Source organism: Camellia sinensis, chromosome 7 (assembly GCF_055761805.1).
Source record: "Camellia sinensis isolate YWXY chromosome 7, ASM5576180v1, whole genome shotgun sequence".
In the NCBI taxonomy this organism is placed as follows: Eukaryota; Viridiplantae; Streptophyta; class Magnoliopsida; order Ericales; family Theaceae; genus Camellia; species Camellia sinensis.
In genome coordinates, this window is record NC_138967.1 from 187,922,032 (window position 1) to 187,937,790 (window position 15,759).

The 15,759-nt window shown below is 36.4% G+C and overlaps 2 protein-coding genes across 2 annotated transcripts in view; one reads left to right on the forward strand and one right to left on the reverse strand.

Moving 5' to 3' along the window:
* LOC145788988 (putative germin-like protein 2-1) overlaps window positions 1–15,759 on the forward strand; it is a 93,264-nt gene that overhangs the window by 23,497 nt on the left and 54,008 nt on the right. The gene's annotated exons all lie outside the window — the stretch shown is intronic.
* LOC114311776 (protein NLP6-like) lies at window positions 13–2,114 on the reverse strand. The gene is made up of 3 exons (XM_082880187.1): window positions 1,821–2,114; window positions 884–1,708; window positions 13–730 (listed from the first exon to the last, which is right to left on the reverse strand). Exons 1-3 carry the CDS (start codon window positions 1,999–2,001, stop codon window positions 246–248), a joined length of 1,491 nt encoding a protein of 496 aa, XP_082736313.1. The 5' UTR covers window positions 2,002–2,114; the 3' UTR covers window positions 13–245.

Sequence of the window (15,759 nt, forward strand, 5' to 3'; positions counted from 1 at the left end):
AGATAAAATGTCACTTCAAACCCATAAACATTTCATTTTTTCTCTTACAAATATCACATTCAATTACAAAAAAATCTATCTATCTTTTCAAATACAAAAATTTTAACCTACTAAAATAGTCCAAAACTAAAATACCCTTCTAAAATAATAACTTCCCAAACACCCACTAGGTAAAGTCAAGCCAATTTAACAGAAAGTGCTTATTAGCAAGATTCAAGTTGTTCTGGGGGTAATTAGCAACTTTTTTATTTTTTATTTTTTTTATGATCAGTAATTGGCAACTTTTGCTCAAGCAATACCACAATAGAGCTTCTACCTAGCGATCTAGAATCGCGCATATAATCTTGCAAGTCCTCATCGCAACCTATTAAAATCAACTCACCGTCCTCATCTTCATACTTCACATAATAAGTTCCAGCCTTTAAGTTTAGCCTTTTAGCCACTTCTTGCTGCAACTGCACGAATCTTGATGACAAAGACAGACGAAATTTCATTGTAATACCTTCTCCATATTTTGCTTTTACAGTCACAATATTCGCATCTTGCATCGTTTTATCATGTGGCTCGGTGTGAACAATAGTAGCCGAGGATTGAGTAGAAGGCAGATGATCAGAATTAACACACTGGGCAGATTCATCGAGTTGAGAGCAACCAACCTTGTTCATCTTGCGAGGTGGCCACCTCTCTATACCAAAAGTCCTGCATACACGCTTCAATGTAGATTTGCTAACTGCGAAAGGAAAAATCAAAATAAGAGAACTTACTTTCTATTTGTTTCTGCAAAAAGCTCAATATATACTCTACCAGAAGAGTCCATCTAGTTGAAATAACTACCAACATCACAAGTAAAATTACATTTTAATTTAAGAAGGTGCAAGCATACCTTTGAGGCTTTTTGCAGCATTCTCAAGGCTCAATTCTGAATTTTGTAGGATATCCTCCAGTGGAATTTTAATTTTAACTCCGATATTGTTGCTGTCTCTTTTTGACGCCTTTACTGTGCCTCCAGATTTGTTGCCTTTTCTTTTTGACACTTTTACTGTGCTTTTCTCTTGTGTACAAGTAATAGCAAAGTTGTTATGTTCTGTATTGCCAACATTGCTTCCAGTATTTATGGCATTCACTAATTGTTGATCTGATGAATCCACTTGGATTACCTCAACTTCACTTTGTGAGAGTTCCAGCTGAGGCAAAGATATAGTGGTTTGGGGGTTTTGAACTGGATCAAGTTTCTCACCATTTTGAATACTAATTTCTTCAATATGTAATTTTTCCCAAAGTTCTCTAGAAGCAACCCTAAGACAACGAAAATTTTCCCTCATTGTTTCCAATATTTTCCTTAATGAGGTATGTGGGTTTTCACTGGCATTGTTGCTCATCGGCATAAAAAACTCTAGCACATAAACATCATTTCCAATGTAATTGCTCTCCAAGCATATTGCGAAGCAACCGCTTAATCCAGCCTTTCGTGCATGGTGTGCCAATGGGCCTTTAGAATCCATACAGATCATCCTATACCCACAAAGTCCTTCAATATTAAAGTCATAAAAACATGATGATAGAGAGAAAGGTTGGTTTCGAGTTGTAAGAAAAGGCCGGCCCTCTTTTGTTGTTATGGGCGCCCAAAATTGAACTAGCATCGGACAAAGAGTCCAATGTATAATTCTGGAAAGCAAATGTCTGATGATCTTGTTTAAGTTGGAAATATCTGATAAAACAAACAAATTTCAGGAGAGGATTGATTTCAAAACAAGGTAACATTATTGATTTAAATTGACTTGAAACGACTAAACTATAAAATAAATAAATAAATAACTCACCGCCGTCGGGGAGAGTAGAAGGACGTTGGGGTTCGTCGTCTTCTCGGCTCCAGAAAACCCCTCCATACAAATAATTTGAAAGAGAAAATAAGTATAAGGGCCAAAAATTGAGTTCCTTGTACATATATTCCTTGAAATCGTCAGGTAAATTCGAGAAATATTTGTCTTCTGCGTCGGCCATTTTTCTGAGAAATCAATCGGGGACCTTCCAGCTCCAACTATGGTGTTTAAATACAATTTTTTCAAGCAACTATGGTTCAAATTGGGTACAAAAAGGATCAGACTTCGAAATGGTTGCGTTCAAAGGGTTTTTTTCCATCGAGGAGTTCAAAAGGCTCATTCACTCTCTTAAAAAAAAAAATAAAAATAAAAATAAATAAATAAATAACAAGTCAAGTCAATATTTTCTTAAGTCCCCTTTGTTAGATTATTATTATTTTTTATTTATTTATATTTTAAGATATATAAAAGCCAAAACGAAAAAATTAGGATACTCAACCCTGGTTTAGCTATTATTTTTGGGTTAAAAAAACACAAAATAATAAAATAGGCTAAATAAATTAATAAGAAAAATATCACATTTGATCCATAATCATTACACTTTTTTTCTTACAAAATTTGAAAAAGCCAAATGATTCAAACCAAATGAGACTAAAAAAGTCTCAACAAAAAAGTTAGTTATAGTTTCGTTTGATTTTAGATTTTTGGCTAAAAAAGTAAAAAATGAAAAAAATTGACTACATAAATCAATAAGACAAAATGTCACATCCAAACCATAATTATTACATTTTTTCTCTCACAAAAATAAAAACAAAACCAAAAAAGCCAAACCAAACGAGGCTAAAAAAGTTAGATTAAAGAAGTCCCAACATAAAAAAGTCAATGCCAAAACAAAGATTATATTAGCCAATGTTAAATAAAGCTTCAGTGAATATTTTGATCCATTTAAATTAACCAAATCAAATTGATCACATTTTTTATGGATGCATGATAACGAGCGGACGGTTGCGAATTGATTTTTTCCAATCTGCCTAGTTTTGGACGGATGGCAGATTTGAAGTTCTTTTAGCCGTAACCGAATAGCCAAACTACGAGCACCCTTAGTAATTTGTAAGACTTTGTATTTTCAATTTGTTTAGATATTCTGTTTATGTTTTTAATTAAAAAAGATTTTAGATATTCTATTGTGTTTTCAATTTAGAAATCCTTTTATCAAATGACAAGTGTTGATATTTGGTATTTTTATAAAAAACATATAAGGCTTAATTTTGTCATCTTTTTAAAATCAAATTAAATAATTTTTTAATAAAAAAGTAATAGGTGACACTGAACAAATAGGTAAAATAGTGGACACATAGGTTAAAATAATATGATCTTTTAAATTATTATTGTTTTTATGACCCTAAAAACTTAAAGCTTGGAGTTGTTGCCCCCAAAGTTTCAAAATTAAATTTATGGCCCAGTGCCCTATACCTTTCATATTTTCAATTTAAATTTGAACACTTATTACTTGATAATTTGATGTGTTTATAAACATTATAAAAATTTAAGTTATTCAAACTCAACTCAATTAGACTGAAAAGATAAATAACACTTATTACTTGATAATTTAATGAGTTTATAAACAATATAAAAATTTAAGTTATTCAAACTCAAATCAATTAGACTGAAAAGATAAATAACACTTATTACTTGATAATTTGATGAGTTTATATACATTATAAAAATTTAAGTTCTTCAAACTCAACTCAATTAGATTAATAAATAAGCCAAACTTAAATATATTTAATAAAAACTTACTAAATTAGCCAATAAAATTTTGAACAACTTATTAATCAGCACAATTCAGTTGATTCACTGAACACATCGACAAAAGTGCTTCTTCAGTGTGCATTGATCAATGTATTTTAGGTGATAGGCATTCGAAAATTCATAAGCACTAGTGCGATGGATGAATTCTGTCTCAAGGATATAACGTCAAATGATAGCCTTAATCATTCATCCGTTTTCCTATTGTACAATATATTTTCTGTAAGTTATACAATTTCAATTTTTCTAGTTTCAATTCTTATTTCTATAATCTATATATATTGTTTTGTTTTTTCAGAACAGTGTTGTTTAGTTTACTATAATTTTTTTTTGTATTTCAGATTCTGCTTCTGTTTTGCAAAAGTACCAAGGGCTTTTCTTCATGTTTGAAATTGTAACTCTTTTAAATTTCCAACAAGAAAAATGTTAAAGAAAAACAAATTTTATATATATATATATATATATATTTAAAAATAAAAATTTTGTTGCCATTTGGAGGATTTATAAAGAACTGAACAATACAAAATATTTAAATTAGATTTAACTCAGGCACAACCACTTTCAAAATATTTTTATTCTACCAACTAATACTAAATTTCTAGGTGATCAATTATAAAAAAGATGGAATGCAAAAGCTGTTAGACTTATTTATTTTGATAATTTATTTAATTATGTTTTAATTTATTTGAAAGAGAAAAATAGAATTCAAAATTTATTTTGATGATTTATTTAATTATATTTTAATTTATTTGAAAAAGAAAAATAGAATTAAAAATTATTTTGATGATTTATTATTAAATCAGGAGTTCAAACAGCCCAAAACAAAGGTTCAAACAGCCCAGCACAGCAATAGGCCAAAAGGTTCAAAAGATTCAAGTGGAAGATATTCAAATTAGTAATGATGGAGTTAAAGATATTCAAATTAGTAATGATAGAAGTACAACGACTATAAATTCAAATGAATACAACAGCTATAAAAGGCTATAAGTTTCATTATATATACCAAAGCCTCTAATGTAAACAAGTTACTAAAAAAGCTAGAAAATATTCTTTGATCTATAATCACTCACATCTATTCTCTAAAAAATTCTCTGAGAAGTGTTCTTCAATTTTTGTTTACATCCTTTCTTAGAAATTATACACTGAGCCTTATAGCATTAAGCTCATCTTTCCTGTGTGATGTTTACAGAAAAACCAGAGCTTCATTTTTATATCTATCTTTGAGAGATAATTATTGTAGCTTTCTATGAAAGCAAAAACACATTCTTTTCAACATTGTAAGAGTGTAGTACACTCAGTGTTCTTGACTTAGAAAGTCTGTGTAAAATCTGTGGAGGATTGCTCCATCTGTGATAAGGTTGCTAGCATCCTGTGAAGCTAGAAGATAGTGAAAAATCTCAAGTGAAACTTGAGGTGTGGATGTAGGCTTGGTTGAAGCCGAACCACTATAAATTTGTTTGTCTCATCTTCGCTAATCTCTTTACTTTCCTACTACTGCTATATATATCTAATATTCATATGCTAATCATTTGATTTACCCTATATGTTAGTTATACTTCATTATTATTTTGCTTGATCATTTACTGCTAAGTTGTAAACCGCGCAAACTTCCTCCGCGCGCCCCCCTTTCGGAGAGGGCGCAAATTGGGTTCTAGCTACTACAGTTCGGATTCCTGTCACGGTTCTGAATCTAGTCTCACAAAGTGCAATGTAAGACTGATAAATCATCAAAGAGTCCAAATCCGGCAATTGGTTTTGAAAAATCAATTTTGAATAAAAAAACGCCAAATATGGACTGCTTTGCCAGATTTCAGAATCACCACCCAAATATTTTATTTTGGAAAATTTAGGAAACCCTGACTCGTGCCTAAGGCCACGTGTCTGTCATCACCAAAGTTGCCTCGGCTTGGGAACTTGGGTACGAGAGGGGAAGGTCCTGAAATGAGCACCTCCGCTCGCTCGATCAAAGGATCGGCCTCTACTAACATGATATGTTGTTTCATAAACACATGTATTCTTATTCTGATTCTTAACTTACTATGTGATGCGCACAGCACACAAGTATAGACTAAATCGCGAGAATTGAAAAAAAAACAATTCATGTTTGTTTTTTGAAAATGGTTAGGAATTGCTACCCTCAAGTAGGCTAAAGTGCGGATTTGTCACCCTCAAGTGGGCTTAAAACATGATTTTGCCACTTCAAGTGGGTTTAAAACATACATTCAATGAATTGTCCCAATTCAAGCAACATAGCCTCCGTCCACAAGCATCCATGCAATTAATCATTTAAGCAAATAGCCTCATGGCAAACATGTTGTTGTGGCAATCACTTACACACATGCAAGGATGCTAAAGCGTAAACACTTACAGTGTACTCCGAGCTAAAACAGAAAACTAGTTAGAAATCATGCATGATCTTAACTATGTTAAAATGCCTAATGCAACACATGCAAAAATGCAACTAAATAGGCTCGGCTATCTAAGAGAGCATATGAATGCAACACTTGATAACATGCTTTGAAACACGTATTCAAGTAAGTGTATTGAAATACGATGTAGTTTGAATGATGCGCCGAGCCCGGTGTATGCCAGACAAATGAATGATGATGCAAACATGCAAGCATAAGGTATGTTAATTGGAAATTATCCATAATCTAACCATTGAAAGCGGTTAAAGAAAATGGAGAAAGACGTGGGGTTAAAAGACATTCACACACGCACGCACACTTATTACAACATTTGCCCTCTCGATGGAGGGTCCGAATAAATAAGCTAAGCTATACTAAGCTAAGCTAAGCTAACTAACTAATTAACTAACTTAGCTAATTAATTATTACAAATCAAATTGAATTTGAATAACTAGCTAATCTAAGCTAATTAGAATATTACAAAAATGAATCAAATTAGCTAAACACATTAACTAATTAATTACAAAACCGGTAAATTAACTAGCTAAGTAAAACAGTTAAAGAGCCTCGGGGCGAGGGATGCATGCATGCTTGATCAGCTTCCTCCTGAAAATCCGTCACCTTGCCACAGGTTGCCTCTGTTTGCATTCGCCTTGATTCCTAAACACCGAACCAATCTCCAGGTTGTTTCTGCTGCAGAACCAGAATAACTTTGGACCACCTCTGAGCTTGAGAACTGTCGGCCACTTAAAGGGGTTGTAGGCCACTTCCACTGGCCGGTCAGCCACTTGCTCTGGCCAGTCGGCCACTTGCTTCTGCACACTCCAATTTTGCTGCAAACAAAGTACAAAAGGGGCAAAGCAAGGTATTTGCAAGGTATGTGTGTACAACCACCCTCCATATCATTTCTCAAGCTCAAAGAAGTGTGGTACTTGACTCTCGGGCCACCAACCGAGCATGATAATGCACAATGGCCGAGAAGTCAAGTTTGTACAAGTCAATGAATGCACAAATAACACACAAGACTCAAGAGGCCTCCACCCTATCATGCACAATCAAGGGGGACGGCGACCAAGAAATGAGGCATGTTTCATCACTTTGAGTATGAAACGCCCCTCGTTTCTCGTGTTTAGATTAACGTCCGATGCAAACACATGTAATGCAACACAAACATGTTATCTTGACATGTTTTACTTTGATTCGTTTTGTTCACTCATTTTAGATTATCGATGAGTCCTTTAACCGGTTAAGTCCAAAAGTAAGAAGTCCTCTAATTGGAAAGACGGACCAAGCCACAAGCGTCTTGAGCATAAAAGAAGCATCATGCCGCTGGTTAGTAGAAACCCTCAAGAGAAGGCTAAAACCATTAGGCATGAAAGCCTTAATTTCGTGTTCAAACCAACAAAGGGCTTAAGACCACTTTCAAGAGTGATATAACAATGAAAGATGGAATACAATGGCATATATTCCAGCACTGAAATAGGATGCTAAATGACATCAAAGCATGAATATGATGCATGCAAGACATGCTTAGAGTCGAAAGTATTGAAGCAAGCAAAGAGCATAACACTATAGGCATACAATACTAAGCCTAAATGACCAAACCAACCCTGGATAGAGGTTAAACATGCCAAAACAGTGGCCAAAATGCATTGAGATGATAGCATGAAAGGCAAGAAAATGATGTTCATGCATTGGCTCATGAACAAGGCATAAAAGCACAACTCTCAACCATAATGAAGAAGTGACAAATGTGAGAGTGTAACTACACTATACGCACTGAAATCATGTGTGAAATGATGCCAAACCATATAAACAACACAAGCATAGCATCATAAGGACCTTGAATCATTAGGCTAGCCAAGGCTTTTGCAGTACAACAATGCACAACAAGTCCCATATGACCCAAACTACTCAAAACAGAGTTGAGGCATGCTAAATCAGTGACAAAAATCATGCTAAAACATAGGCTCAAAAGGCAAGCAAAGCATGCTCATTCATTGGCTCACAAACAAGGCATAAAGCATAACCCTCAAGAGCAATGAAAGAGTGATTTAAGTGGAAGTATGGCAAAGATATAAGCTCTGAAATTACATACCAAATGATGCCATATCATGCACATATAGCATGCTAAGGGCCTCAAAACACAAGACTAGCAAAGCCAATTACATTATAGCCTTACAAGGCAAGCCATACATGACCAAGACCACTCAAAACAGTCCTAAAGCATGATAAAATAATGCCAAAAACATGTTGGAGTGTAGCCAAAACAAGCTAGAATGGTAAGCCAAATCACCAAGTACACTAGGTTAATGAGCATGATTGCACTACAAGTGCAAAAACCAAGCAAGAGGTGACCCAACCAACCAAAATCAGAGTTAAAGCACGCCAAATAATGGCCAAAAACATGCTAGAGTGGAGCCAATATATGCTAGAATTATAGGCTAAGACATCAAGCATGTTAGGCTAGCAAGTAGGATTACACTACAAGTGTATGAAGCATGCAAGATGTGACCAAACCAGCCAAAATCAGAGTTATAACATGCTAAAATAAGACCAAAAACATGTTAAGATGAAGCCTCAAAATGGTAGAAAAACATATTCATTTGATAGGCCAACAACACATGCTATCAAGACAAGAGGAGGGGGGACTACCCCCTCCTATTTGGACCTCAAAACAAGTTTTCTACCACTGAAATTCCTCTGAAATTCAGTGGTTAAAAGGCCAAAACAATGTGATCTCAAAGGCTTTAAAGGAAGGCAAGAAGCTTAGCAAATAAGCCACCAAAGAGGGTGGACCACCCCTAACTCAAACAAGGCCTCAAACAACCATTTTTAACACTTAAAAACAGAACTTTTTCAGTTGGAAGGTAAGCCTAAAACAACATGCAAAGGTGGCCAAACACTTGATCAAATAAAGCTTAAAGAGGGAAGACACTCACCCTTGAAGCACAACTTTAAAATCAGCAACTTCTGAGCCAAAATCAGTCTTTAAGAGCTCAAATGAGACCTCCAAGCACCTTAGCTTCAAGGTAGACGTGTTTGATCAAGAGTTCCTTTGCAAATGCACCAAGAATTCTCACTTTCAAGCACTTTCAAGCACAAAAATATAGAGGGAGAGAGAAATTCTATAGAGAAAGTAGATTTTTTTGCTCTAAAAAAAATCTGAACCTTTGAAAGGGAGAGAGACCTCCCCTTATATAGAATTACAAGCCTCAAGCTTGTTTGACAAGCTAGAAGCTTGTTACCATCCCTCCATACACGTGTATGGAGGATGCATTCTGTGCCCAACAGCTGGCATAAAAAATATCTGCAAAAACAGAAAAAAGGCCATAGGCCACTTCAAGTTTTTAAGACTTTTTTTTTCAAAAAAAAAATAGAAGAAATTTTTGTAATCTCATTGCCATTTATCTTAATTTTTATTGTTTGATCTAAGTTTAACTTAATTTCAAGGTGTATCTGATTATTTTGATTAAAGAATTAATCACTATATTATCTATATTTATGTGGTTGTGCATCAGAAAGTCACGCGTAATTGGCACACAAGATAAAAGGAGAATAAAGTTATTTTTGAAATAAGCAGTGGGATAATGAGTCCCAGAAGATAAGAGAGGAATGTGAAAAATAGTCTATATTTTCATATCCTGTGCTTAAGAGGGACGAGATTAAATGAAATTATTTTACGCTTAATTATTTTGTTTCATAAATTTTTTTATCCTATGCCACTTATTAAATATTACAAGAATAGTGTCCTACCTTAGAAGGTTATACCATTTTCAAGTTGTAAAACCAAATGTGAAATAAAAGGACAAGACTTGTCTAATCCACCCTTTTTTATCCAGTAACCAAACATGTAGAATTCCTATCATATCCTTTGTCCATGCAAATGGATCGAGGAAGGGAAACAAGAAAGACGAAGATCCTCTCAACCTAAAATTCATACTTCCCTCTATCTAGCACAATCTCAACCGGACAAATATAGTGGGAATTTGGGAAACAAAAATTTCAAGACACTATCGTGGCAATATGGTGTATTGGATACTCGAAATAAAATTAAGAAAATCGTGTATTACGGGAGAGAAGAATAGAGAATCCCAAACCAACTATTACTAATAATAAAAGTGGCCAATTGGGGAAGTTGAGTACCTATGCAGATTTCCGCTGTTTTCTAGGACGACAAATCATTAAAATTAAAGACAAGTAAAATAATAACTTTATCATCCAACTCTCCCAACCCATGTTTGTTTTTCATATCTCCACACTCAAGCTGTAAGTTTTGCATTTGTGTGCATACCACTAATATTTCTTAGTTTTATTAGTTACAAAAACTGAAAAAAAAAGAAAGAAAGAAAAAAAAGGCATTTTTCAAGATGGAAATCAAATCTCTATTATTGACTTTGGTAGCTCTGATCAGTTTTTGCTCTCTTGATTTTTGTTGTATTATACAGCAACATAATTTTACATATATTTAATTTTTAATAAAAAAATAATTAGGTAGTTGTTGGCTTTTTTGGCTTTCGAAGGTTACTTTCGTAATTATGAGCGTGCCAGCAAGGATCAATCCGTCCTTACAGAATTGCCAAACAATTATTTCAGACGATTGTGTTATGGTTCTTTCGGCCTCAATAAAGAGGACTTTTACTGGTGGCTTACTGGTAATTAAACTTCAGAAAATCTGAACATAAGAACAATTAACTAAACTGGAGTATTTCATTAGTATAAAAGAACTTACAATGATCTGAGTTCCGTAGAGAATTACAGCGGCAATATACTTGACAACTACTCCTACAAATGAAGTGCAGCGCAGAAACTAAAAATACAGGAATATAAAGGACAGGAAATAACACTGGAATATGTAAAGTGATTCTTTAGATTTTTCTCCGTCCCCTTCTCTGAAGTCCTTCCTGCTATTTATACTCTCCGAAGATAACCATCGAATTGTACTTCAAACCGTCGAACTGCCCCTCCGTAGTTGCTGATCATGCTACCTTATAAGTAGTCCCACTACGCCTTCACTTGCAGTTAGGCTTCCCCCTTATATTTGAATTTGAAATGTGAGCAACCGTTGAAGCCACGTCACTGTACGTCTCTTTGTTGATCTGCTACTACTCAGATCTTATAACAACCAATATTAATTGCCATGTGTATGGTCAGGATCGAAGACCTACCTGGTCTCCCCATATTACCCTCACTTTGCCACGCATTGGATTGTTACTGGCTTAGTACAAAATGTGTAGCCAACATTACCCCCCGCACTAATATACCCAAGACTTGGTGATATTAATGGATCAGAGTCCCTTTTCCCACGTCTTAGAACGTGCATGGGTTTTGCATCTTCCTAGAAATGCAACTGTCACACACCATCTGTATTAATAATCTCATCTTGATCCTTAAGCACTTTCACTGTCTTATTATTAGAACAGACTGATACATTTCATGGCCAAATTAATTCTTTCTTCCAATGATGAGGCATACGAAGAGTCATATGTCGATGCTATTCCTCGTCGAAAGCATGCATTTATTAGCCACCTTTACCCACCTTTCATGGACGCCTTTGCAGATTACCGACCTTTGGATTACGAACACATTGCCCTTAATCCTTTGATTCAGAAGGCTAAAATCAAAGACATAAGAATTTTCCCTTCTGACCTACCTTTACAGTTCGAACAATCTGCTCTCAAACCTCTGATTCGTAAAATTACAAATATGGATTTGAACAACTCTTCTTCGCAAATTTCTGTATGGGATAAAGCTGCAGTTGCTCCCTCTTCTGGCTCTGCTGGAAGTTCTGACTGGACAAATTGGTCAGTACCTGAGACTCCTGATTTAAGGGAGCGAATCAACCATCATTTTGTTGAGTTCACTGACCCTTTAGAGTTTCCCTCATATGCTCGAAGTTCAGTTGTTTATCCTTACGTGCCCATTGACCATCGGCGTAGTCTGGAGGAGAATCTTCTTGTAGCATGGTATACATCTTCCATGCCTACAAAGATAGTGCGCACTGCCCCACGCCCAGAAGAAGCACAAGGGTATAACCCATCATTCTTAGCCCAGAAGGCGAAGCTCTGTTCTTCTGACTGGCTTGATTATATTAATGCCTTTGTTCCTTCAGCCCCGTATCATCCGCGGAAACAGAAGCGTCCACATCTTCTTCTTCGTCCCCCGAAGTTAAAGTATGCACACCTTCTCCCCCACCAATTCTTTCCTAGACAGAGAAACTAAAGATTGCTCTATCCATGGAGAAAGTCTTTCCCCCTTATAAACCTCCACCCCCTCCTACCTCAGCTGAGCGGAAACAGGCTCTACTCCTGCTTGCAGCCTTTTCTCACTTGCCTTTCAATGTACTCGAGGATGAAGTCCCTCTCACAAACCTTCAATGGGCTTGTGATATTCTGACTAGGGGTCATGTCCTTAATCCCCTTGCTCAGGCAGAACTTCACATGTTTCTAGACCAACTTCCATTACTCCTTCACTGGCATCGTAATTCTATGGCTACTACACAATCGTTGGACCAGCTTTCGTCCCTTCGAATTCATACTCAATACGAAGCAGAGAACTTTATGGAAGAATTCAATGATTTCAAGAATAAAGACTCTGCCTATTGGGATGAATTAGACATTGATGAATTGGAACAAGGGTTAAGAGAAGTGGCCTTCGAAATAAAGGCTGAAGAGCTCTACTATGAAGTGAGAGCACATCAACTCATGCAGTCGATGGTAGAAAATTTAGAAGATAGAATAAGGAAAGAACAAAAGTTCATTGACCATTGTTGGACCAAATTTCATGATCTTGTTATTTATTCCATTCCTTATTTTTATGAACTCGAGTTCATACCGAGATAGGGTCAGCTGATGTAATCACTCTGATCTTAATATGAACACAATTTGTCTTTGTTTGACTCTGTTTTCATTTGTATTTTTACTTGTGTTTTAAAAGTCAACTCTGAACTTCGAACAATTTCATCCTTTAAATTTGGACTTAATTGTTTTAAATAAAACACTAAATGAGCCAATCGTAATCTTTCCAATTTGTGGAGTTGAGTTTTGGCTGATTTTCAATTGGAAACAGTGCTTCGAATCTAACAATCTTACATTCAAAACCTGTTTCGACCACAGCCAATATCTAGTCATTGTCATCGTTGTTTTTGATGTTTCGAACACCAAATCCCATCCTTAAAGAAACTCAAGTTTTGTTTCGAAGGACATTACCTTTGTAAAAAAAAACTCAGGTTTTGCTTCGAAGGACATTACCTGTGTTAAAGAAACTCAATTTTTGCTTCAAAGGATATTATCTTTGTTTAAAAACTCCAAAAACAGGTCTTTAAGCCCTTTTTAAAATACTCGAGTATTTTTATTTCCTGGGTAGGGCAACCCACTTCGAAGCTGGCTTCTCTGTTTTCGAAGCCGTTTGACTCGGCTTCGAAGCAAAATATCTTATTTCAAAGCTAGTCTTAACAACCGGGCTTTGTTTTTCCCTCCAAAAGCATCAATGTTGAAGGAAGCTTTTGTACTCGTACTTTTAATACTTAACAGCTCATGTAATATATTTTCAAATACGAGGGCTTTAAAAACCCTTTTGTTTTGTGTTCTGAAATCACTTGCTCTTCTAATCGCACAAACCCCTTTTATTACCAATCGTCGACTTCTCTCCACTTCCTTTCCCGAAGAAAAACATACCGTCAATGGCTTCTCCTTCAGTATCAGTCGTAGAGCGTATGAGTCCATCTGTGGCCCTGCAGAGAATTATTGACGCAGAATGCGAAAAGTACAAAGCTGGGGAGAAGAGCGCTATTGATGGACGCATCTTTGTCCCTCGTCGTCATGTGCAATCAGACTATGTGCTCGGGCCCATATTCAAAGAAGTCCTCGCTGAACTCCCAGCCCTGTATCCCCGACTGGAAAACTAATGTCTTCTTTATGAAGGTGGTCTTGACTGGAGGAACTGGAGGATGAATCGCCCCCACCGATGCTGGCCAACGGTGAGACCAGAGTGGCAAGAGTGGTATGATCGGGTTATTCCTGCTAGGACCCTGGACCTTCAAGAACTCTGCCTTTTCGATGCTCTCAAACTGTCTAGGGTAACTATTTCAGAAGACCCTTTCCTTGTTCCCGCTGCTCTATGTTTCTGGAACCCTGTCTTTAACTTTTTTTAATTTAGATGTGGGATGATGGCCCCTACTGTTCTTGATATTTGCCATTTATTGGGACTATCTCCTATTGACACTCCTTTTGGACCAGATTATCCTGATTTAGCAGTCCCTTTCTCTCTTCCCCCCCTTAACTCATCTTATAGTGATTTTGCTAGGGCTGAGAATAAAAGACAGGGCACTGTGACTGATAGGGAATTTTTTTCTTTCTTATTGTATTGGCTTTGTAAATTCTTTTTTTGCACTTCCTCTAAGAGAATTATGCCTGAATTTGCCCCTCTTGCCAAAGCCTTTGTTTTACAGAAAAAGGTGGCCTTAGCCCCACATGTTCTAGGGCATGTATATAGAATCTGCTCCCCTTTTTTGTGAGAAACCCTTAGATGCTAATCAAGGGGGGCCATTCTGGATCCTTCAGTTTTGGCTTTTCGCCTATTTTACCGAATTACAATCCAAATGCCTTAAATTTTCCGAGCCAAACCCTCTTACCCATGGCATGAGGATAGCCAATGCTTTACTTTACTCTTCTACCTTTGCTTTTTACTTCTCTTTCTTCCATCAGCTTCCAGCCTCCCTTCCTACTTACCGCTTTCGTCCCTTCGAACCTTCCATAGGTCCATCTTGGTTGAGGAATTTTCTAAGTGACCAGTCCTGCACTTCACTTGCTCACCAGGATATATGGGCTTCCATTTTGATTCCCAGAGAGCTATTTATTGGGACTTTAAACCCAAAGGCATATAAATGTATTGCTGAACCCTACTGTCCAGCGCAGTTTGCTAGACAATTTGGCCTTTCACAAGGGGTCCCAATACCCCTCTGTAGCAACACAAACCTTAGCCTCACCAGAAGGGACTTGAAAGTTCGGAAATCAAGGCTAGAAGAGGCAACTTTGAAATTTATAGATGACTTGGCCAACTTTGAATTCACCCCTTTCATTCCACAAGGTACCGTGTTGAAGAGGTACCAAAACTGGTGGGTGAGTAACATGGAGATTTATCTGGCCATTCCACCTTCAAGCTTACTAACAGTGTTAGATGTGACCAAGCCCAAAGAAACCGGGGAGGTCACTTCTTCCACTGTTTCAGGATTGGCACATGCTGCTCCTGCTGCTTCAATTCCTCCCAGAGTCACTCGAGCTGCTTCGAAGAAAGGTATACCCTTGTCTCTTCTCCTTTTGTCTTTTATAATGCATTTGCCTTATCTTTAATTCTTCTTTTGTGGAGGTGGCCAATTACAAAAGAAAAGGAGCCTCTTTGAACTCGAGAAGGGAACATCCAATATTCAAAGGGAAGAAAAGGAAGAATCCGATGAAGAGGAAGAGTTATTCTTAAAAAGAAAGAAGAAGGCAATCGTCTTTTCATCCGACTCGGTAACTGCCAGAGAGTCAGAAGATGAATTCATTTCTCTGGAATCTAGATCGCAGCTTGAAGAACTTGAGGGAAAAGTTGAGAAAGAAATTGAGAAAAAACAGACCCTGCCAATACAGAGGAAAAGGAAAAGAAAGATGACTGTTTCTCCTTCCGATATGGTCGAAGACTCTGATTCTGAGACAATCGCCAAGGCCATAGAGAAGAGAAAA